We start from the raw sequence: 24,273 nt of genomic DNA on the forward strand, positions 1-24,273 counted from the left end.
TCCCACTCTTGGGAACGTGTCCCAGAAGGAAACACAACTGAAACCTTTTATACGCCAAAGACACTCAGGCAGTAGTCTGGCTGTGGTGGCAATCTGCAAAGAGCTCAGATGTGTAACAAGGAAAGGTGTCCCACGCCGCTCAGTGGGTGCAAAGCCCGGGGCTGCGAGGGACGAGCGGCTGGATGTACAGCCACGTGAAAAACATTTTTTTGTTTGCTAACTCAGTGATGTACAAAGATGTTCACATCAAAGGAAAAATACTGACCCCCCCAAAGAGAAACCCAACCACGGTGACATGAGGGAGAATGAGGTTGTAAAGCCACCCCAGTTTTGAGCATCTGGAAATGTTGCCTTAACGATAAATAGACCTTAAAAATAATGAATGATGTCAGACACGGTGGTGTCTGCCTGCAATTCCGGTACTTGGGAGGCTGAGACAGGAGGAACACAGGTTTGAGGCCAGCCTCAGCAACTTAACCAGACCCATCGGCAACTTAGTGAGACCCTGCTTCAAAATTTAATAAAGTAAGCCGGGCGTGGTGGCGCACGCTTGTCATCCCAGCATTCGGGAGGCTGAGACCAGAGGATCGTGGTTCGCGGACAGCCTCAGCTACTTAGTGAGGCCCTCTGCAACTCAGTGAGATCCGGTTTCAAAATAAAGAATAAAAAATAGGGCAGGGGGTGTAGCTCGGAGGTAGAATGCCCCTGGGTTCCATCCCCAGACCCGCAAAATAAATAAATAAATTAATTAATTAAATTAAAAGGGCTAGGGGTGAGCTTGGAGGTAGAATACCCCTGGGTTCAATCCCCCATACCAAAAGCAAAGCAAGAATACAAATGGAGATCTGCCCTCGAGCCAGCCCCACCCCGTGCTCTAAGGATGCTGGGCCATCAGGCCAGGCACCGCGGGCAGCCCAAGGGCACCGCGCAGGTGGGTTCTGCACCCTGAGCCCACGGTCCTTCTGCCTGGACACGCCGTCCAGCACGAGTTGCTCCTGTTTCTGAAGTGTGCGTCAGGAGCCATTCCGCATACACGTCAAGGGAAACGGGCCATAAAAGGAAAGTCATCCTTGGCGGCTCGAAGCCCATCTCCTCATCTAGATTCATGCCACTTGTCTCTTTGACCAGATGCCGCTGCTGCCACGTGAGCCAGCTGGCACTGTACAGGAAAACCCGCGTCAGGGGATGAGTCATGTCCTGTGAGACACTCTCCCGTGCGGTCGCAGGAAGACGAGCAGACCTGACCCTGAGCCGCGGTGGAGGAGGGGGAGCTGAGTCTGCCTGTTCAGACCCGACCCCTCAGCAACTCAGTGAGGCCCTGCTTCAAAATTAATTAATTTATTTATTTATTTTACATCTTTGCACAATACTTTATTTTTTGCAATTTTTAGTAAAAATTTCCAAAGTGAACAAAAACGATACTGTATAAAACACAGTGGACATAAACTGACAGCACCCTGCCTCAAAATTTAATAAAATAAAATAAAAGGGCTGGGGTGAGCTTGGCGAGGCCCTTCTCCCCATTTCACAGCCGCTCGATGCTTCCTACTGGCTGCCAGGGTGCCTCGGGCCAGATCCCACCGGCCTGCGCTGGGGCCCATCTGGGGCCACCTGTTTGGCTTTGCACCTGCGCAGCTTTTTAGCAGCTGAGGTCACTGTGTTATCCTCAGGGCCAGGCAAACATTGTTTCTTTTCTCACTCTTTCTTTCTCTCTTTCTTTCTTTCTCTCTCTCTCTCTCTTCTTTCTTTCTTTCTTTCTTTCTTTCTTTCTTTCTTTCTTTCTTTCTTTCTTTCTTTCTTTCTTTCTTTCTTTCTTTCTTTCTTTCTTTCTTTCTTGTGGGGCTGGGGATGAAACCCAGGGGCATTTGATCTCCAAGCTACACCCCTTGCCGTTTTTTTTTGTTTTTGTTTTTTTTTTGCGGGTCTGGAACCCAGAGGCATTTGACCTCCGAGCTACAACCCCTGCCCATTTTTTTTTGAAAAAGGGTCTCACTGAGTTGCAGAGGGTCTCACTAAGAAACTGAGGCTGTCCTCGAACCATGATCCTCCTGTCTCAGCCTCCCGAATGCTGGGATTACAAGCGTGCGCCACCACGCCTGGCTCCTTGCCCTATTTTTTAGTCTTTATTTTGAAACTGGGTCTCACTGAGTTGCGGAGGGCCTCACTAAGTAACCAAGGCTGTCCGTGAACCGCGATCCTCCGGTCCCAGCCTCCCAAATGCTGGGATTACAAGCGTGCGCCACCATGCCTGGTGACAAACATTGTTTCTGGTGAGTGCTTATATTAACAGGGCCACTGCATGTAGCTGGAGAGATTGTACACTGCACAGCCGGAAGAAGCGTTGATCACATCAGACATTGCTGATTTATTATTATTATTATTATATTATTATTATTATTATTATTATTACTATTACTATACAAGTCCAGCCAATGGAAGAAGAGACTTGTGACAAATCTGTATATCACAACATTTTTAGGGTAAGCGGAAGCAAAGTGTCTTGAGAAATCTGTCAAAGATCTAAGTGGCCCCAATGCAGCCCTGCTCACCAACTGTGAAGGCCGAATAAACCAGCAGCCCCGGGGTGTCCTCCCTCCCCAGGGGCACAGAGGCCTGTCTACCGGCCATGGTTCACCACCCCATGCCACCAATGCCCAGCTTGCAGGGCTCACTGTGGCTCCTGGGAGCGATCGCAGGAGCACACGGGAGAGCTCGTCTCCTGAGCTGAGCTGCACCCTCTCCCTCTCCACCCCACAGTCCAGCACAGCCATCTACTCGCCACCCGCTCAGAGTGCTGCAGACTGGAAGCCCGAGGCGGCCTCAGGGCCAGCCCTGGGCACTGTGAGGACGTGCCTGCCGCCTCTCCCCCTCCCCCGCCTGGAGCGCTCAGCCCCGCACCTGGACCTGCCCACAGAGGGCTGGTCCCGCTACACAGACCTGCCCGCAGGTGGGCCTTTCCTCAGCTCCTGCCTCCCTCCCTTTCTAAATATTCTCAAATCCTCTCTACTGGGCTCCAAGAATGGCCACCAGGGTGACGGCCAGGCTGGCTCCTCCCCAGGGGAGCACCGGTGTGGAGGGTTGGAAGGAGGCTGGCCTGGGACAGGGTGAGCTGGGCTCTGGCACCTGGCTGTGGACACTAGGTGCCCCACACAGCTCTGAGTTCAGAATGTACAACCGAGAGATACCGTGGGCCAGATTTTCTGCTGAACAGAAAGAACAGAGTCCGTCTTCTCTCCTCCTTTGCTGTCCCTCGTTCTGCCTCTAAAGCATCCTAACATCTGGAAGGTCCCCCGGTATCTCGCCTCTCCAAAGCAATAAAAAACCCCACCCAGCCGGGCGTGGGGCGCACGCTTGTGATCCCAGCATTCGGGAGGTTGAGACAGGAGGATCGCGGTTTGCGGACAGCCTCAGCTACTTAGCGATGCCCTTTGCAACTCAGTGAGACCCTGTTTCAAAAATAAAGAATAAAAACTGGGCCTGGGGGTGTAGCTCGGAGGTAGAATATCCCTGGGTTCCAGCACCAGCACCAGCAAAAAAAAAAAAAAAAAGAAAGAAAGAAAACCCACCCACCCAGATCACCACGCTCTACACTCCCCAGGACCTGAGGTCCTGCCCCAGAAGGGGAGCCCAGCGCCACCCACAGGGGGCTCCTCCAAGGCCAGTCCCAAGAGTCGAGCAGACGCCCTGTCCACAGCCTAACCTACCGGACTGCCTCGCCCTTGACGTGGTGCGAGCCAGGCACGTGGTCACCGGGGCCACATTTTCTTGTGATTTTGGAGAATCCGCTCCCCTCCTTGGGCCCCGCTTTCCCCCGGCCGCGCAGTGACAGGCCACTGCGCACTGAACGTGCACCAGAGTTTCTTGAAGTCATCCTTTTTTGGTTCTACAAATGACAGCTATAAAATATTGCTCCCCTAAACAGGTCTGCTGGTAAAATGATGTGCATACGAATGCTGGGGGACCCCAAAACAACCAATGAGCGTGGAGAAGGAGCCGGGGCTCTCACATGCATTACCGCCCTCGGGCTCACTTGCCCGTGGAAGACCACCGCCTCATCCTAAAGGCCAGCGCTGAGAACACGGTGACCACCGGGTCTGCGAGGGAGTTGACCAGGGCCCGTGCTGAGGTGAGGACTCCTTCCCACGAGCCACACGCTACCTCCAGAGATGCGGGACGCCTCGTGCCACCCCCCGCCTCCCAGGGGTCACGTTGCCAGCCACCTCCACCTTGCTGGGCTGCTGTCCCAGCCTGCCCGCCCTTCCTTTCTTCTTTCCTTCCCCTGGAAGGGCTGGCATTCAGTCCTTCCCTCTCTCTCTCCCTCCCTCCCTTCCTTCAGAAGGGCTGGCACCACAGTCTTTCTTTTCTTCCTTCTCTTCCCCCCCCCTTTCTTGGTACTTAGGGTTGAACTCGGGGCATCTTACTTCCAAGCTACATCCCTTTTTTGTTTGTTTGTTTGTTTGTTTGTTGCGGGTCTGGGGATGGAACCCAGGGGTATTCGACCTCCGAGCTATACCTCCTTCCCTATTTTTTATTCTTTATTTTGAAACAGGGTCTCACTGAGTTGCAGAGGGCCTCACTAAGTAGCCGAGGCTGTCCGAGAACTGCGATCCTCCTGACTCGGCCTCCCCAATGCTGGGATTACAGGTGTGCACCACGACGCCCAGCTTGTTTTGTTTTCTTTTGAAACAGGGTCTTGCTAAGTTGCTGAGGCTGTTCTGGAACCTTCCGTCCTCCTGTCTCAGCCTCCCAAGTACTTGGGTTACAGGTGTGTGCCACCACGCCTGGCAGTAAGTGGGTTTGACGCCACCATCTTTTAGATGAGGCAACAGAGGACTGAAGGACAGGAAGCCAGCTGAAGGTCACGCAAGCATCAGGGCTGCAGCTCCTGAGGATCGGCCTCCTGCCAGGGCCTCGCCTGGGCCCCTCCCCTGCCCAGGTGGAGGGGTGGAGGGAGGCCTGCCCTTCTCCTGGGACTCTGCTCAGGCCCCTAAAGGGGTTTCAAGTGCAGCTCACAGAGGGAAGGGACCTGCCCAAGGACCTATGCCGTGTCCTAGCAACGGACTCAGGACAAGGGCCAGGCTTCCTCTTGCCTCAGTGACACCCTGGAACCTCGAGAGTAAGGTCGAGCCTCTGCCAGCCAGACACGGTCCTGCCACTGGGATGGCCATCGCTCAGACCTCCACTCCTGGTCCCTGGGGCAGGCAGCCAGCCCAGCTTCAACCTTGCACAAAGATGGGCTCAGGTGTGTGATGCTGCCTCACTGGGACCTGTTCCTAGGGGGACGTGCCGGAGTGACCCTTCATCTCAACACCCTTCAATGTGTCTGAAGAGTGGCCCACCTCTCTCCTCTCCATCTGTGTGCTGGGTGCAAGGGCCTCACGCCCACACGGTGCAGGGGCGCCCACCTCCTGAGGCTTACCGCTCACCAGGCCTCCCACAGCTGGGCTCAGCCCCTCTCTCTATAGCTGGCAAAGCCAACATTTAAAACACTAGGAGGATAACGGAGCACTGAGGTCCCACAACCCCACAATAACAGAACCTGACAACACAGAAATGCAGGGATCTCCAGAAGATCAAATCAGGAATGTAACTGTAGCAATAAATACAGAACTTCTGAAAAGAATTTAGAGAGAGTCTGAAAGAAATAAAGGATGCAATCATTGAAGTAAAGGCATCAATTCAAACTATAAACAATCGATTAGACCACATGGAGAATAGAATCTTACTCCAAGAAAATGATCACTCCAAAAACGAACACATAGTTTATAACTTAGAAAAAACAATTCGACAGCAAGAATTGGACGTTGAAGAAATATGGGCCCATCTTAAAAGAGCAAACCTAAGAATAATTGGCATAGAGGAGGGAAAAGAAGGTGAAACCAAAGGGATCAACAATCTCTTCAAAGAAGTAATAGCAAAAAATTTTCAAAACATAGAGTAAGAGGTCGATACACAGGTACAGGAAACTTATAGAACTCCCTTTAGACAAGATCAGAGAAAAGGGTCCCCATACCACATAAAAGTCAAAATGACCAATTTAGAAGCCAAGGAGATAATCTTTTTTTTTCCCCTGGGTCTGGGGATGGAACCCAGGGGCATCTGATCTCCGAGCCACACCCCCTGCCCTGTTTGTTTTTTTTTTTATTCTTTATTTTGAAACTGGGTCTCACTGAGTTGCAGAGGGCCTCACTAAGTAGCTGAGGCTGTCCGCGAACCGCGATCCTCCAGGTCTCAACCTTCCGAATGCTGGGATTACAAGTGTACACCATCACGCCTGGTTCAAGGAAAGAATCTTAAAGGCAATAAAAACAAAAGGCCAAGTGATATTCAGAGGCAAACCAATTAGAATCACTCCAGACTTCCCAAACCAAGTCATGAAAGCCAGAAGGAGCCAGGTGTGGTGGCTCACACTTGTAATCCCAGCATTTGGAGGAGACTGGAGAATCACAGTTCGTGGACAGCCTCAGCTACTTAACAAGACTTTTTGCAATTCAGTGAGACCCTGTTTCAAAAATAAAAAATGACTAAAAAAATAGGGCTGGGGGTGTAGCTCAGAGGTAGAATGCCCCCCTGGGTTTCATCCCTGATACCGGAAAAAAAAAAAAAAAACAAAAACAAAAAAAAACAACTCTGAGACACTTTGAAGGCAGTAGTAAGAGGAAAATTTGTAGCAGCACTGAGTGTGTTCACATAAGAAAAACAGAAAATCACCAAATAATCTAATGACTCGCCTCAAAGCCCTTGAAAAGCAGGAACAACCTAACCCCAAAGCCAGTAGAAGAAAGGAAATTATTAAAATCAGAGCAGAAATGAACGAAGTAGAGAATAAAAAAAAATACAGAAAATCAACAAAACCAAAAGCTGGTTTCTCAAAAAAAATTAACAAGATAGATAAACCAAGATAGATAAACCACTAGCCAACATAACAAAAAAAAAAAGAATCAATCCAAATTATGAAGATAAGAGATGAAAAAGAAGATATCACTACTGACAGTGTAGAAATCCAGAGGATCACCAGAAACTACTTTGAAAAACTATACTTTAACAAAATGGAAAATCTGGAGGAAATTGACAACTTTCTAGATAAATAAAACCTTCCTAAATTGAGTCAAGAAGATATAGAAAATTTAAACCAACCAATAGCAATCAAAGAGATTGAAACAGCAATAAAAAGCTTACCATCAAAGAAAAGCCCAGAACCAGATGGTTTCCCAAGTGAATTCTATAAAACCTTTATAGAAGAGCTAATCCCAATACTCCTCATGAAACAGAAAAGCCAGGGCGCTCCCAAATACATTCTATGAGGCCTACATAACATTAATACCAAAAACAAATAAAGACAGTTCAAGGAAGGAAAACTACAGGCCTATATCTTTGATGAACTTGGATGCAAAACTGCTAAATAAAATACTAGCAACACGCATTCAAAACCACATTAAGAAAAATCATACACCATGACCAGGTAGGGTTCATCCCAGGGATGCAAGGCTGGTTCAACATGTGAAAATCAATCCATGTAATTCATCATATAAACAGAACCAAAGACAAAAATCACATGATCATTTCAATAGACGCTGAAAAAGCATTTGATAAAACCCAACATCCATTTATGATAAAAGCACTGCAGAGAATCAGAATAGAATGAACATATCTCAACATCATAAAGGTAATCTACAATAAGCCCACAGCCAACATCATATTAAATGGGGAAAACCTTTGAGATTCCCCCTAAAAACAGGAACAAGGCAAGGATGTCCATTATCACCACTTCTCTTCAATATAGTACTAGAGACTCTAGCCAGAGCAATAAGGCAAGAAAAGGAAATCAAAGGAATACAGATATGAAAAGAAGAACTCAAACTTTCACTATTTGCAGATGACATGATACCATACTTAGAAGACCCAACAAAAACTCAACCAAAAGGCTTATAGAACTGATCAACAAATTCAGCAAAGTGTCTAGATACAAAATCAATCTTAAAAAATCAGAAGCTTCTCTGTACACCAACCATAAATCCACTGAAAAAGAAATTCAGAAAACACTTCCACTCAGGATTTCCCACAAAAAATATTTAGGAATAAACTTAAGCAAGGAGGTAAAAGACCTCTACAAAGAAAATTATAAAACACTGAAAAAAGAAATCAAAGAAGATCTTAGAAGATGGAAAGATCTTCCATGTTCATGGATAGGCAGAATAAATATCATCAAAATGGCCATACTTCCAAAAGTGATCTATAGATTCAACACAATGCCCATTAAATTACCAAGATCATTCCTCAAAGACATAGAAAAATCAGTCCTTAAATTCATTTGGAACAACAACAACAAAAAATAGAATAGCCAAAGTAGTTCTCAACAACAAAAGCCATGCAGAAGGAATCACAATACCTTTATACTACAAAGCCATTGTAATAAGAACAGCATGGTACTGGGACAAAAACAGATACATAGACCAATGGAGCAGAATAGAAGACCCAGAAACAAATCCACACACTTACAGACAATTGATTTTTGACAAAGGGGCCAAAAACATACACTGGAAAAAAGATAGCCTGTTCAACAAATGGTGTTGGAAAAACTGGTTAACCATAGGCAGAAAAATGAAAATTAATCCCACTTTCTCACCCTGCACAAGAGTCAATTCAAGATGGATCAAAGACTTGGAAATTAGACCAGAGACTTTGAGGCTCCTTGAAGAGGAGGGCATAGGTCCAACACTGCAACACATAGGCATAGATAAAAACTTTCTCAATAAGACCCCAAAGGCACAAGAAACTAAAGAGTTTCTGTACAGCAAAGGAAACTGTCAAGAATCTCAATCGAGAGCCAACAGAATGGGAGAAGATTTCTGCCTCCTACTCCTCTGATAGAGGACTAATATCTAGAATATACAGAGAACTCAAGGAACTCAGCACTAAGAAAACAAATAGCCCAATTAAAAAAAAATGGGCAAGTGAATTAAATAGACACTTCACAAAAGAAGAAATTCAAATGGCCAATAAATGCATGAAAAAATGCTCAACATCACTGGCAATCAGAGAGATGCAAATCAAAACTACCCTGAGATTTCACCTAACTCCAACTAGAATGGCCGTCATTCAAAACACAAACAACAACAGATGCTGGCGAGGATGTGGAGAAGTAGGAACTCTAAAACATTGTTGGTGGGATGGCAAATTAATGCAACCACTTTGGAAAACAGTATGGAGAATCCTCAGAAGAATGGGAACAAATCCACCATTTGATCCAGCAATACCACTTCTGGGTATCTACCCAAAAGAAAGGAAACCAAACTACCAAACTAATGCATGTGTATCTATGTTCATAGCTGCACAATTCACCATAGCCAAACTATGGAACCAGCCAAAATGTCCATCAACAGATGAATGGATTACAAAACTGTGGGATATGTGCACAATGGAATTCTACTCGGCCATCAAAAAAAACTCAATTACATCATTTTCAGGGAAATGGATGGAACTGGAGGACATTATGCTAAGTGAGATTAGTCAGTCACAAAAAATAAGAAATCATATCCTTTCCCTAATATGTGAAAGCTAGGGAGAAATGGGTAACAGGAGGAACTCCTGATGAAGATGGAGCTCCTATCTGAGGGGATGGGAGGGGAAGAGGGAAGCTCTCTAAAGTGCATGACGTACCTAAACAAACAGATCAAAGTCAATCACTGAGCCAGCATGGTGGGAGGGTTGGGGAGGGAGTGGGGTGGGGCCGGGTAAGGGCTAGTTGGTGAACTGGTGATGTGTGCATGTATGTCCCCACAAGTCTTTTAGCCCATTAAGATGTATGACTACAATGCACCAATAAAAATGATAAAAGAAAATAAAACACTAGGAGGTTTCCAGCTTGTCTTAAACTCTGCCCTGGGTTCTCAGACCCATCCTCACACAGGGAACATCAGGGACACACACCTGTCTGTACCTAAGGCCGAGTCCTGGCCAGCTCTGCTTCAGCGGCTTATCTAAGCACCAGGCCCACAGCCCACAGCACTCTCTCCTGAGCCCCAGACCCAGAGCAGAGGGGACACTGGTGAGCGGGCAAGGCCGAGCTGGCCATCCAGGAGTCCAGCACCTTCTCCAGGCACAGTGGACCTGCACTGAAGCCATGCATTCCCAGCACAACTGAGCAAACAGCAGGTGCCAGTGAGCCGACACGCTTCCCAGCAGCAAGTCTCCAGGTCATGGCATCAGGATACTCACTGGTGGGACCTGGGGGTGCACGCCTGTAATCCCAGGACTTGGGCGGCTGAGACAGGAGGATCACAGGTTGAGGGAACTTGGTATAATATCAGGAATACAGATACGTGTCTCCCAACACTAAGGATGGATCAGAGGTGGACTGTCTCTGGAAGTCCCAGGACCCTCCTCTGCCCCCCCCCATCTTAATTTTTCCCTAGAAATTCAAATGATGACAAATTCACCTATCAAGGTAAATACAGCAAGTTTCACTCACGGCAAAATCTCCAGTAAAGAGGCAGGCAGCAGGAATTTCAGACGCGAGCCCAGTGACTTGCAAGGTTTCTACCCCGCAGCGCTAAGGAGGCCCGGGTGGCTGGGGCGACCTCAGGGCTGGCCCCTGCTCAACGCGGGGGGCGGACTCCCGAAGGGCGAGGCAGACCCTCCGCGGTTCTGGGGGCGTCGGGCCGGGCAGAGGGGGGCGGACGCCCTCCTCCCCGGGGATCTGGTAGGGGGGCGGACGCCCTCCTCCCCGGGGATCTGGCAGGGGGGGCGGACGCCCTCCTCCCCGGGGATCTGGCAGGGGGGGCGGACGCCCTCCTCCCCGGGGATCTGGTAGGGGGGCGGACGCCCTCCTCCCTGGGGATCTGGCAGGGGGGGCGGACGCCCTCCTCCCCGGGGATCTGGCAGGGGGAGTTGGACGCCCTCCTCCCCCGGGATCTGGCAGGGGGGCGGACGCCCTCCTCCCCGGGGATCTGGCAGGGGGGCGGAGCCCTCCTCCCCGGGGATCTGGCAGGGGGGGCGGACGCCCTCCTCCCCGGGGATCTGGCAGGGGGGCGGACGCGGTCTCCGGTCCCGGCCGCAGAGCGGGGGGGCCGCCCGCAGCACTGACCCTTCTTAAGTTTGCTCAGGCAGCCCGAGCTGCAGAAGGAGCGCGCGGAGGCCGCCTCCCAGCAGCCGCGGCCCCCCATCCCGCGGCCGGCTGCAGCTGGGGGGCCGCCCGGCGGAGGCGCCGGACCACAATGCACCACGCCGCACCCCCCCCCCCCGCCCGCGGGCCTTAACCCCGTCGGCGCCGCGGCCTCCCCGGGGCCCTGCGGGAGCCCGCGCACCGGGGCGCCCGGGACGTCGCGGTCACCGGCACCGGGGTCCGGCCACCTGCAGCCGTGGTCACCTCCCAGGAGGAAGGCAACAGGCGGGGCCCCATCTGGGGACAGCTGCTCCGCCCGGACCCCTGAACACAAGTCCCCCGGCCGTTGCCTTCGGAATCTCTCCATGGGTGTCTGGAAGCATTGCACACCCCACTGTCCAAAGGCTTTGGAAAGCCCTAGAACCTGCTCCGGACCCCCCACCCCAGGGACGGCAGCGCCGCCCAGTCTCCCAGTGGCTGGGGCCAAACACCTGCCAGTCACCCGGTCCCTCTCACTGGGATCCACTGGGCAGCGTCCTGCCGGCCGGATCCTTGGGAATACAGCCAGGACCCCATTCTCCTCGCCGCCTCCCAGGCCACCACCCTCTCAGCGCAGGGATCCTGCTCCGTGGGTCCCCTGAGCCTGCGGTCACTCAAGGTGACCGCGCAGCTTTCCGAGATCTCACTCACACCGAGCCCAGGGAGCTGTTCAATGTGGCAGACCTAACACTCTCCCCACTGGTCCTGGCTTCAACACGGTGGCAAGGCCGCCCAGGCCAGCCCTGCCCGCCACTGGGTTCCCGGCACTCTGCCCCGTTTAAGTGTTAGCTTCCCTGGCTCTGGGCTACTGATCCCGAGCCCCAGGCCTGGGTCGCCATTCTCCAACCCCAATAACACGATCTCCTCCAGCCCCAAAAGGAGTGCAGTGGGATTTATCACATGTCATTTTCGAGAGGAAGTGGGAATTGACTGAGGGGCACTGTACTCTCAGCCTTTTTTATTTTTCATTTTGAAACAGTCTTATAAAGTTGCTGAGGCTGGCCTCAAATGTGCCATCCTCCTCTCTCAGGCCCCTAAGCACTTCAGTCATGGCAGGCGCCAGCAAATGTCATCTATTGAAACAATCCATTCCTGCCAACTTAAGGCCTTTCCAAACACAGAACAGAGCTCCCGTTTTAATGTCTGACAGACTCGGGGAAGGTGATGCTGGGCCAATGAATCCCTTCCACCTAGAGAAGGGATCCTCTGCGGCTGTGTGAAAGTCAATGGCCAGGGATTCAAGGCACTTAACCACCCTGGGCTTTGGTTTTCTGGCTACAGAATGAAGAGGACTGCTGTGTGGGGGCGGCCCCCAGAGATGGAGCAAGGAGGGGGCTCCTAGCTTCCCCGCTTCCCCTCAGCCCTCACAGAGGAATGTCTGGCAGGTCCCTTCTTACAGAGGAAGACACGAGGCTCTGATGTAAAGGGACTTGCCCAGGGGGCCTGCCTGTTCTGGGAGGCCACACTCAGGGTAACTTGACCAACATACTCCGGGGGCAGCCACAGATCTCCTAAGGGAAAGAAAATGGAAGCCAGGTAGAGTGGTGCACAACTGAAATCCCAGCACCTGGGAAACTGAAAAAGAAGGATCGCGGGTTTGAGGGCAGCCTCAGCAATTTAGTAAGACCCTCAGCAACTTAGTGCAGCCCTACTTAAAAAAATTTTTTTTGCCGGGCGTGGTGGCGCACGCTTGTAATCCCCGCGCTTGGGAGGCAGAGACAGGAGGATCACGCAGGTCTGGGAGTGTAGCCCGGAGGTAGAAGGGCTTCCAGGAACCCCAGTACCACCAAAAAAAAAAAAAAATTTTTTTTTTGAGCCAGGGGTGGTGGCACATGCTTGTGATCGCAGCGCTTGGCAGGCCAGGATCATGATTTGCAGACAGCCTCAGCTACTTAGTGAGGCCTCTGCAACTCAGTGAGACCTTGTTTCAAAATAAAGAATAAAAAATAGGGCTGGGGGAGAGGGGCGTGGTGGCACACGCTTGTAATTCCAGCGGTCGGGAGGCTGAGACCACAGGATTGTGGTTCACAGACAAACTCAGCTACTTAGTGAGGCCTTCTATAACTTAGACCCTGTTTCAAAATAAAGAATAAAAAACAGGGCAGGGGGTGTAGCTCGGAGGTCGAATGCTCCTGGGTTCTATCCCCAGGCCCACCCCCCCCAAAAAAAAAAACAGGGCTAGGGGTGTGGCTCAGAGGTAGAATGCCCCTGGGTCCAATCCCCAGTACCACACACACACACACACACACACACACACACACACACACACACACCTGGGTTTAGTGGCGCACGCTTGTAATCCCCACGCTTGGGAGGCTGAGACAGGAGGATGGCTCAGGTTCAAAGCCAGCCTCAGCTACTTAGTGAGGCTCTTGGCAACTTAGTGAGACCCTGTTTCCAAATAAAATATAAAATAGGTCTGGGAGTGTAGCCTGGAGGTAGAAGCCCCTGGGTTCCATCCCCAGTACCACAATAAATAAACAAATAAATAAATAAATAAATAATATAAAATATAAAGGGCTGAGGGTATAGCCCAGGGGTAGAACTTTCCTGAGTTCCATCCCCAGGAGTGTGTGTGTGTGTGTGAGAGAGATACTGGAGCAGTTGTTTTCAGTGTTTTGAGAAGAAACAGCCGCACAGACAATCTTTTGTTTTCAAGTGATGCTCCTGCCTCAGCTCCCTTAAGCGCCTGGGCTTACTGACATGCCACCACCCTGGTTGGCAGTCAGTCTTTTCAGCATTTGCATATTCCAGAATAAATCGAACTCAGAATATTCTAAGACAGACACTATTAGTAGCATGGAATCTGGATATTGATAAAATCTTTCTTTTTCTATGGTACTGAGGATTGGACCCAGGGGCATTCTACCTTCGAGCCACACTCTTGGCCTTTTCTTTTTCTTCATTTTCTTTCTTTCTTTCTTTCTTTCTTTCTTTCTTTCTTTCTTTCTTTCTTTCTTTCTTTCTCTCTCTCTCTCTTTCTTTCTTTCTTTCTTTCTTTCTTTCTTTCTTTCTTTCTTTCTTTCTTTCGCAGGTCTGGGGATGGAACCCAGGGGCATTTGACCTCCGAGCTACACCCCTGGTCCTAGTTTTTATTCTTTATTTTGAAACAGGGTCTCACTGAGTTGCAGAGGGCCTCACTAAGTAGCCGAGGCTGTCTGTGAACCACGATCCTCCTGTCTCAGCCTCCCGAATGCTGAGATTACAAGCATGCACCACCATGCCCGGCTCTTTCTTTTCTTCCTTCCTTCCTTCCTTCTTTCCTTCCTTCCTTTCCTCCCTCCTTTCTTTTTTTCTTGTGATACTGGGGATTGAACCCAGGGGCATTCTACCTCCAAACTATACCCCAGCCCTATTTTTCATTCTTTTTTTTTTGTGTGTGTGTGTGTGTGGGGGGGGTACTGGGGGTGGAACCCAGGGGCTTTTCTACCTCCAGGCTATACTCTCTGATTTATTTTATATTTTATTTGAAAACAGGTCTCACTAAGTTCCTGAGCGCCTCACTAAGTAGCTGAGGCTGGCTTCGAACCTGCGTGATCCTCCTGTCTCAGCCTCCCAAGCACTGGGATTACAAGTGTGCGCCACCACGCCCAGGTTTCATTCTTTATTTTTAAGCAAGGTCTGTCTCACTAAGTTGTGAAGGGTGTCACTGAGCAGCCGAGGCTGGCCACATACCTTCATCCTCCTGTCTCAGCCTCCCAAGGACTGGGATTATAGGCGTGCACCACGGAGCTGGCAACCCCACGCTCCTTGACCCTCGCTGGTGTCCTCTCTGTCCTCACCATGCAGAGCAGCCGCCTCCCCATCCCGCCGGCTCGCACAGCCCTGTTCCTTTGCGCTGCGGCCCCCCCTTCCCTCACACCGCAATGCAATCCACGGATCCGCATCGGTGTGCGCAGCTGTGCGTGTACGCACGCGCGCGTGTGCACCCGATCCACTGCCCGTGCCAGTGGTGGAGGCAGCAGGGAAACAGGTTCCCCAGGTACTGACGGATGCCCCAGGAACGTCAGGTGCTTTAGGGGCAATATGGCCTTACAAGAATCACAGTCTCTACACCGGGAAGCCAGGTAAGATGGAGTCATCGCCAGTGAACCGCGGGAAAGAGGAAGGCTCCGGCCCCTGCCGATGTTACTGTTGCCTAGCACGACTGGAGCCCTGGAGCGACTCGAGCCCTGCAGCAGGTGCACGCTGATTTAATCAGTTTCATGAAATAGCATGGAGCCATTTGGACTTCATAGGTGATGTCCTACAGAACTAAGCCTTCATGCTTAGAAGCAAAATGCTTCAAGGAAAAAAGGCAAACCACACAACACATTTGTTTCTTTTCTTGTGGTGCTAGGGATTGGACCCGGGGCCATTCTACCTCTGAGCTGCACCCCCAGCTCTGTTTTGAATTTTGCAACATGGTCTCACTAGGTTTGCTGAAGGTCTCCATAAACTGCTGGGGCTGGCCTCAGCTCTGCTATTCTCCTGTCTCAGCCTCCCAAGTACTGAGATTCCAGGTGTGTGACACCATGCCTGGCTTATGTACTATATTTATAATTGAGCGAAAAATATGCATATATAGATATATTGAAAAAAGAAGACGGCAAGCACATTTCTTGCTGTCTGGGCTTCCCACTGCCCCAGGATCCAGCGCGCCCAGCTGGGGTCCTGTTTACTTGTCCATCTGTGTCAGACTGACCGCATCTCCTTGAGGACAGATGCTGTGTTCTTTCCCTAGCACGCTCGGCCACCACGCGGCGTGGCTGCGTGCAGGGCAGCTACACCATCAGTGAACCAGCACGAAGTCGCCAGTGCACACGGCAACGACCTGGCCGAGCAGCTGCACCGCTCACCAGCCGCCTGGCCCTCCTGCCTTGACCCCCGCCGGCTCCCCGAGCCGCCACAAGTCTGCAGCCTGGGGCTCACCACCTCACAGCCCCCTTCTCCCTCTGCGCCCGGACAGAGGGGCGGACGCTTGCGAGTCCTGTGGGAGCTCGATCTGACCTGGGCCGGCCTCAGCCCTCAGCTGCTGTGGGGCTGCCCCTCCTCATGACCAAAGGGCCGGGGGAGACCCTGACCTGTTGGTCTGGGCATCAAGCTCGCCCAGGGTCTGTGACGCATGCGCATTCCCCGCGGGCCGTCTTAACAATGGTGCCTTCGTGTGCAGCAGTGCGCTAAGAATAGCCGTGCATAGGTGCCGAGTACCATCCCCATTAATAAAGGATTCTGCACCGAAGCCAAGTAATTAATTCAAGAGCAATTTATGATAATGGGTTGCTAGGCAATTAAAATAAACTTCCAAGAGAAGAACTTCAATTTATCACTGATTATTTTTTTAAAAATGGGATGGGGAGCCGGGCATGGTGGCGCCCGCTTGTCATCCCAGCATTCGGGAGGCTGAGACAGGAGGATCGCGGTTCGCGGACAGCCTCAGCTACTTAGTGAGGCCCTCTGCAACTTAGTGAGACCCTGTTTCAAAATAAAGAATAAAAAATAGGGCAGGGGGTGTAGCTCGGAGGTCAAATGCCCCTGGGTTCCATCCCCAGACCCGAAAAAAAAAAAAAAAAAAAAAGGGGATGGGGAGCCGGGCTGGTGGCGCACGCTTGTAATCCCAGCATTCTGGAGGCTGGGACAGGAGGATTGTGATTCTCGGACAGCCTCAGCTACCTAGTGAGGCCCTTTGCAACTCAATGAGACCCTGTTTGAAAATAAAGAATAAAAATAAATAGGGCTGGGAGTGTAGCTCGGAGGTAGAATGCCCCTGAGTACCCAGTACTCAAGTATCCCCAGGGCTGAAAAATAAATAAATAAATAAATAAATAAATAAATAAATAAATAAATAAATAAAACGGGGTGGGGGAAGGAAATAAATGGGTTTGCAAAGAGGGAAAACCTTCGCTAGGGCGGAGGCCACCTCTGTACAGCGGAGTCTCTTCCCAACCTCATTTTCTGAGGCTCTTTAACCAAAGGCCTTTGGCTCGGCGGAGTCTAGATATTACTCTCAGCAGCAAATCCCTCAGGACAAGCACAGAGCCAGCACTCCCATGGGATTCGGTTTGTTTCGCCTTCAGTTATTTCTTTTTATTCTTTTTAAATAGAATGACAAGAAAAGGAACTGAAAAATCAAGTCTACTCTAGAACATTTCCCCTTTTTGGTCGGTTATGAAAGCAAGGCAAATTAGCAGCCTTTTAAGTATATTAAAATGGTCAACATCGACTTTATTATTGACACCCAGTGCCCGTGAGATTACAGGGGCCTGAGTGTTCACCCGCTGCTGGCAGCCTGGGACGTCGGGCGCTCATTTCATAAAGGGATAGATAGCATAGCATTTCGAGGCCATGAAGCTGCTGCTGTCCTTAATGCAATCATCTGACTCCTGAGAATTTTTCCTCAGGAAATAACTCAGGAGAAGCAAAAAGCTTTCAATACAAAGATGGTGGCTGCATCATTATCTGTAACAGTACCCATGGGAAAGTCTGATGCTTGACAGCAGAGGAATGACTTAACACATTAGATTCTATCAACTCCGTGGAATATTACACAGCCATTAACACGATCATTATAAAGATGGGAAACTCTTAGCTATAATGTGGGGTGAGAAAGGCAGAGAATGAAGAACCAAGTTTATTAGGATGCCGAAGATGGGAAATAAATGTACACGTGAGGAGGAGGGAAGGAGAAGGAACGTGTAAAAGTCGAGGGCAGCTCTGTGAGAGCGGGATGACTGGGCCATTTCCTATACTCCAGAAATTCTTGCCCTCTGGTCCAATCTCGCCCATACAATCTCTCCCACTGTGACAAAAATGTAACAAGTCACCTCCAATCAACCAATCCTTACTCCAAGGGACAGAAGAAGCAGAAGAAAGTCCAGGAGCAGTAGATACCGTGCTCGGGATGTGGGAGTCATGAGCCCACGGACGGAAGGCACACGGGTCAGTGACAGTGAGCGGAGCCAGGGCAGTGGGCCCGGGCTGCTTTAACGCTGCCAGGCAGGGTGGGGGGCTCCCGGCTCCATGATGGGCTGAACACTGTGCCTCCAAGCTCCCATGCTAAAGTTGGAACGGGACTTTGGAGATAGGAATCTTTTCTTTCTTTTGTTTGTTTTTAGATCCAGCCTTTAAAGAGAGAATTAAGATAACATGAGATGCGTGTGGTGGTGCATGCCTGTAAGCCTACTACTTGGGAGACCGAGGCAGGAGGATTGCAGGTTGGAGGCCAGCCTCGGCCATTTAGCAAGACTTCGAGCAACTTAGTGACATCCTGTTTCAAAGAAAAGAGAAAAAAAAAAAAAGCCGGGCATGGTGGCATACTCCTGTAATCCCAGTACTTGGAGGGCTGAGACAGGAGGATCACAAGTTCGAGACCAGCCTTAGCAAGTAGTGAGACTCTCATTAGCCTAGTGAGACCCTGTTTCAAGATAAAAATAAAAGCTGGGCGTGGTGGCACATACTTGTAATCCCCGCACTTGGGAGGCTGAGACAGGAGGATTGCACAGGTTCGAAGCCAGCCTCAGCTACTTAGTGAGGCTCTCAGCAACTTAGTGGGACTCTGTTTCAAAATAAAATATAAAATAGGTCAGGGGTGTAGCCCGGAGATAGAAGGCCCCTGGGTTCTATCCCCAGTACCAGACACACACACACACACACACACACACACACACACACACACACAAATAAATAAATAAATAAATAGGTCTAGGAGTACAGCTTGGAGGTAGAATGCCCCTGGGTTCAATCCCTCGTATAAACAAACAAATAAGATCAGGGGTATAGCTCAGAGGTAGAATGCTCCTAGGTTTAATCTCTAGTGCCAAGAAAAAATAAATAAACCCAACATGAAGTCATAAAGATGGGGCCTAATCCAACATGCCTGGCATCATGTAAGTGGGGACCAGTGTGGCCATCCAGGCTGAGGGGTGGCCACGTGGGGCAGAGCAAGAAGCAGCCGTCCGCAGGCCAGGAGCAAGGCCGCGGGAGACAGCAAGCCCGTCACGGAAGGCCGGCCGAGGCACTTCCTGTGCAGAGCTTCGAGGACGAGAAGATGGACCGCCGCGGGCAGGTGCTCACCCAGGGCAGGACGCCAGGCACCCCAAAATCACTGCCCGAGACAAGGCCTGCGCCGGAGAGTCTATCTCAAGCTAGGTGTGGTGGCACACACCTGTATTCCAGAACTTGGGAGGCTAACCCGGCAACTTAGGCCCTCTGAAATCTAGGGAGACCCTGCTTCAAAATTTAAAAACTGGAAGAGTGTAGTGTAGTTCAAAGGTAGAAGGCCCCTGAGTTCAATCCCCAGTCCAGAAAGAAAGAAGAAAGAAAGGAAGGAAGGAAGGAAGGAAGGGAGGGAGGGGGGAGGGAGGGAAGGAAGGAAGGAAAGGAAGGGAAGGAAGGAAGGAAGGAAGGAAGGAAGGAAGGGAGGGAGGGAGGGAGGAAAGGAAGGGAAGGGAAGGAAGGAAGGAAAAAAAGGAAGGAAGGAAGGAAAGGAAGGAAGGAAGGAAAGGAAGGAAGGAAGGAAGGAAGGGAAGGAAGGAAAAGAAGGAAGGAAAGGAAGGAAAGGAAGGAAGGAAGGAAGGAAAGAAAGGAAGGAAGGGAGGGAGGGAGGGAGGGAAGGAAGGAAGGAAGGAAAGGAAGGAAGGGAAGGAAGGAAAGGAAGGAAGGAAGGAAAGGAAGGAAGGGAGAGAGAGAGAAGTTCTAATGGCCATCCAGGAACTTAACTGTACAGTTCAGAGTGGCTGCGAAGTCCTGTCAGTGACAGCCTCTCCCCGGCCCCCGGGCAGCTGGAGAGAGGCTGGGCAGGCCGGGCAGCGTTGCTCTGGAGCTGGAAAAATGGAGCTTGAGGGGTTTTGTTCACAGTCAAAGAGCAAAGACCAGGCAAGCGTAGGGAATACAACATTTCAGCAATCACCCAAATTATGTCATGCGCACACAGAATACGTCACCAGGAACGCCTCTGCTGTGTATAATACACCAGTAAACAAAAAGCAAAATCAGGGGGGCGCAACCTTTTAGGTCTCCAAAGTCCATCTTTCTCCCAGTGCTGAGAATAAGCTCTCGTTGATAGATCTCACGGTGTGAACATTCAGAAAGTCCACAACATCTCAGCCGTTGTACACAGACGCCAGCAACAAGGAGAGGGCAGGTGCGAAATCTATAACCGGCAAAGAGAAACGACCAGGGCCAGGGCGGGCTTCACACCTCGCCGCAAACCCCACACGCAGGCAGAAAAGAAGACAGCAAGGATGTGCATGGACAAGATATAAAGCGCACTCGATGGTCAGCAGGTGGGGCGCAGCATCTCAGTGTGCGGAGAGCAAGAACGTGCCTTTCTGTTCACCCATCAGTGCTGGCGCAGTAAAGAGGGAGACGGGGTGGTGTCCACTGGCAATCCATCCTCTTGGGAGACACGCATTTACGTGTTCTTTCTGGCTGATGATTTGATAGTACCTGTTGGTATCTATCCCGTGTACTCCTCCTTTGGCACCAGGGAACTGAACCTAGGGGCAAGGGCATTCTACCTCTGAGCTACAGCCCCAGCCCTTTTCTATTTCTTATTTTGTTTTGTTTTATTTTGCTTTTTTTTTTTTTTTTTTTTTGGTGGTACTGGGGTTCCTGGAAGCCCTTCTACCTCCGGGCTACACTCCCAGACCTATTTTTACATTTTTTTATATTTGGAAACAGGGTCTCCTAAGCCAGCACGCACGGCTGGCTTCAAACCTGCGCGATCCTCCTGTCTCTGCCTCCCAAGCGCGGGGATTACAAGCCTGTGCCACCACGCCCGGCTCTATTTCTTATTTTGAACAAGGGTTTCATTAAGCTGCCGGGGGTTTTGCTAAGCTGCCGACGCTGGCCTCGAACCTGCAATCCTCCTCTCTCAGCCTCCCCAGTGCTGGGATTACAGGCGCGTATCATTATGCCCACACCCTTATAAGTCAGCAGTTCTACACCTAGGAATCGCTGTTACGGAAGCATACACACACGTGCACAGAGATGCATGCCAGAGGAGCTTCACCACAGCACTCACCTGTAACAGAGCTGCCCACCAGGAAGGAAGTGACTAGCTAAAGGATGACACACCGCGGGGTGCTGTGCCATTATTTTAAAAATGAGATGTAGGTCTATTTGTGCTGACATCTGAAGCTCTCCAAAGTGTACTGGTAAAGGAAAAGTAAGCTCCTTACCAAATGCGCAGTATGACCTCATTTATATGTGTGTATGGATGTGTGGGTGTGCACGCCTTATATGGTTCGGGAAAGATCTGTAAAAGAGCTGCTTTAACAAATTGGTGTGTATAGTTCTTGGGAGGAGAGTGAGATGGAGGGAGGTGAGAAAAATGACTGTATTTTATGGATTTTAGAATCATTGAAATGTTTCACAATCCTGTGTTTCCTAAACTGAATGTAATTTCTCAGCAAATACCAATTGGAGAGAGTGTGTCCGTGTCAACTCCGGCTCACGCTGAAGCCTGCGCTGCCCTGCCAGGGCCCCCCTCACGGGAGGCCGGACATAAAAGAGGGTGTGTAACGGGGGAACTAGGGGGACGAGAAGGCCCGGAAGTCACACCAGAGAAGCCACAACAGAGTGCACACAGACCAACCTGGCAGGCAGCAATCAGAGAGGGGCTGGAACATTTGGCGGAGCCTAGGCACGGCCCCCACGAGGCAGAGGAGCAGAGCCGCCCATGGTGACGGGCCCTGCAAAGAAGGGACACAGCTGCAGCCGGGCGAGGGGCAGACGGCAAGCCTCACCCCACCCCCCGCTGCCGAGCTGAGGGCAGGAGCCTTCAGGGAGAAGGCCCGGACAGAGACTCATGGGGGCGTTCGGGCAGACACCTTCCCCTGTTTTTCTTCCTGTCTTCCTTCCTGCCTTCCTTCCCTCTCTTCCTCCCTTCTCTCCATCCCTCCATCCTTTCTTTTTTAAATTTTTTTTTTTTTGTGCTACTGGGGGTGGAACCCAGAGGCTTTCTACCTCCAGGCTATACTCCCATACCTTTTTTTATATTTTATTTGGAAACAGGGTCTCACTAAGTAGCTGAGGCTGGCTTCGAACCCGTGCGATCCTCCTGTCTCAGCCTCCCAAGCGCTGGGATTACAAGCGTGTGCCACCACGCCCGGCTTTCTTTTTTAATTTTTAAAAAATTCTTCACTGGGCCTGGTGGCGCACGCCTGTAATCCCAGCATTCGGGAGGCAGAGACAGGAGGATCACGGTTCGTGGACAGCCTCAACTACTTAGTGAGGTCCTCCGCAACTTAGTGAACCCCTGTTTCAAATAAAGAATGAAAAAAATAGGGCAGGGGGTGTAGCTCGGATGTAGAATGCCTCTGGGTTCCATCCTCAGACCCACACACACACAAAAATAATTCTTGAGGGTCAGGTGTGGTGGCGCACGCTTGTAATCCCAGCGCTTGGGAGGCTAAGACAGGAGGATCACACAGGTTTGAAGTTAGCCTCAGCTACTTAATGAGGCCCTCTGCAACTTAGACCGTTTCCAAATAAAGTATAAAATATGTCTGGGAATATAGCCTGGAGGTAGAAAAGCCCATGGGTTCCACCCCCAGCACCACACACACACACAAAAATTATTGAAACAGAGTCTCATTAGGTTGCCGAGTATGGCCTAGAACCTGCTACCCTCCTGACTCAACCTCCCAAATACTGGGAATACAGGCGTGCCACGGCGCCAGCTCCTGCATCACCATCCCAGGCCTGCTCTGGACAGCATGGTCTGGAGGTGTTCGGAGATGCCAGAAAGAGCAAGGGGCTCCTGGGTGAGCACAGACAGAGGGAGACAGGTGGCTCAGAGTCACCTTGAGCCTGGTGGTCCACAGGGTTCTTTCTGTGGCAGGCCTGGGCCATACCCTTGCTCCTGGTCCTCCCACTACACACCCGCTGTCCTCTGGGTCTCCTCTGGGCCTACTCCCGGGCAGGGTCCTCCGCTCTCCTCCCTCGCCGTGTGGGGTCCGGATGATGGCGTCTATACCCATAGCTCCAGGGCTCCTCTCCCGCCAACGATTCCCCATCCATAGCAGCAATAGTCTTCCCCTCCAAAGCTCAGCCTTCCTAACCACCTGGTTGCCCCCACCGGAGCCCATCGTCTCTCCTCTGCTCCTTCCAAGAACCCCTCCAGCTCAGGGTAGTTCCTTGTATCCCAGCTGGCGTCCTGAGGGCCAGCTGCTGTGGTCTCTCCCCCTGGACCCCCTACTGAATCCCAAAGCCCTAAGTCACTTGCAAGCCCTGCTTCCACCACACAGCCACCCGCCCCTGTTCTCTTTGGAAGCCTCAGCTTCCACGCTGCCCTCCAGGTCAGCGCAGGCGGTTTCCTGGAGCACCATCTGCGCCCCTGACATGTCCCCTCTGCGGCTCCCGGACACCGACAGGAGCCAGTGCAAGCTCAAACTCCTTTGCAAACCACCAGGAGCTAACAAACCTCCTGGGGCTCAGTGCCGCCCACTCCCAGCCTCAGCTGCACCTGCTGCCCCTGCCCAGCCACCTCTGCTCACTGGCCCGGCCTTTCTTTCCTGGCTGAGTCCTGCCCCTCTCTGAACAGCAGGGTGTGGGCTCCCCTCCCCCAGGGCCTTACTGGACAGTTGCCTCCCTGGGGGAAGGTGGCCCGGGTGGCTGCCTGGAGGGGGCCGCCCAGCCTCCTCTCTCCCTACACTCGCCACAGACTCCCAAGGGCTGGTGGTGTCTGAGTCCCTGCGAGTTATCAGCGCCTTGAGGCCAGAGTGGGCCCAGTTCTTTCTGGATTTGTTTCCTGGGGCTGTCAAAACCTAGGAAGTGTAGAATAACAGAAACCCATTCTCTCAGCATCAGTCTGGAAGCAAGAAACCCAGACTCACAGCTCCGGGGGGTGTGCGTCCTCCGGGAGCTCCAGGGGCGAGCCCCTCCTGGTTCTTACGGCTTCGGCAGCCCAGGCACTCTCGGCTGTGACAGTGTCACTCCCATCTCCCCAGCCCTTTGCTTCTGTGTCCTCTGTGTGTGTGTCTGAGCCCACATTTCTCCTCCTCCCCTCCCCTCCTCTCCCCTCCTCTCCCCTCCTCCTCCTCCTCCTCCTTCTTTTTGTTTGATTGTACTTTTGGTGCAGGTACTGGGGATTGAACCCAGGGCTGTACTGCCTCTGGGCTATACCCCAAGCCCTATTTTATTTTTAA

General features: G+C 51.2%; 1 protein-coding gene across 3 annotated transcripts in view; it reads right to left on the reverse strand.

The window, feature by feature from the left end:
• OSBP2 (oxysterol binding protein 2) overlaps positions 1-24,273 on the reverse strand; it is a gene marked incomplete at both ends in the record, with an annotated part of 138,281 nt that overhangs the window by 50,209 nt on the left and 63,799 nt on the right. The window contains one exon of one of the 3 annotated variants that reach the window (XM_080717661.1): positions 11,087-11,165. The exons of the other annotated variants lie outside the window; for them this stretch is intronic. Coding sequence (XP_080573787.1) covers positions 11,087-11,165 — 79 coding nt within the window. Of the gene's footprint in view, positions 1-11,086; positions 11,166-24,273 lie in introns of those variants that run through there. 3 annotated transcript variants of the gene reach the window in all.

The sequence above is a fragment of the Muscardinus avellanarius genome, assembly GCF_963383645.1.
Source record: "Muscardinus avellanarius genome assembly, chromosome: 21".
In the NCBI taxonomy this organism is placed as follows: Eukaryota; Metazoa; Chordata; class Mammalia; order Rodentia; family Gliridae; genus Muscardinus; species Muscardinus avellanarius.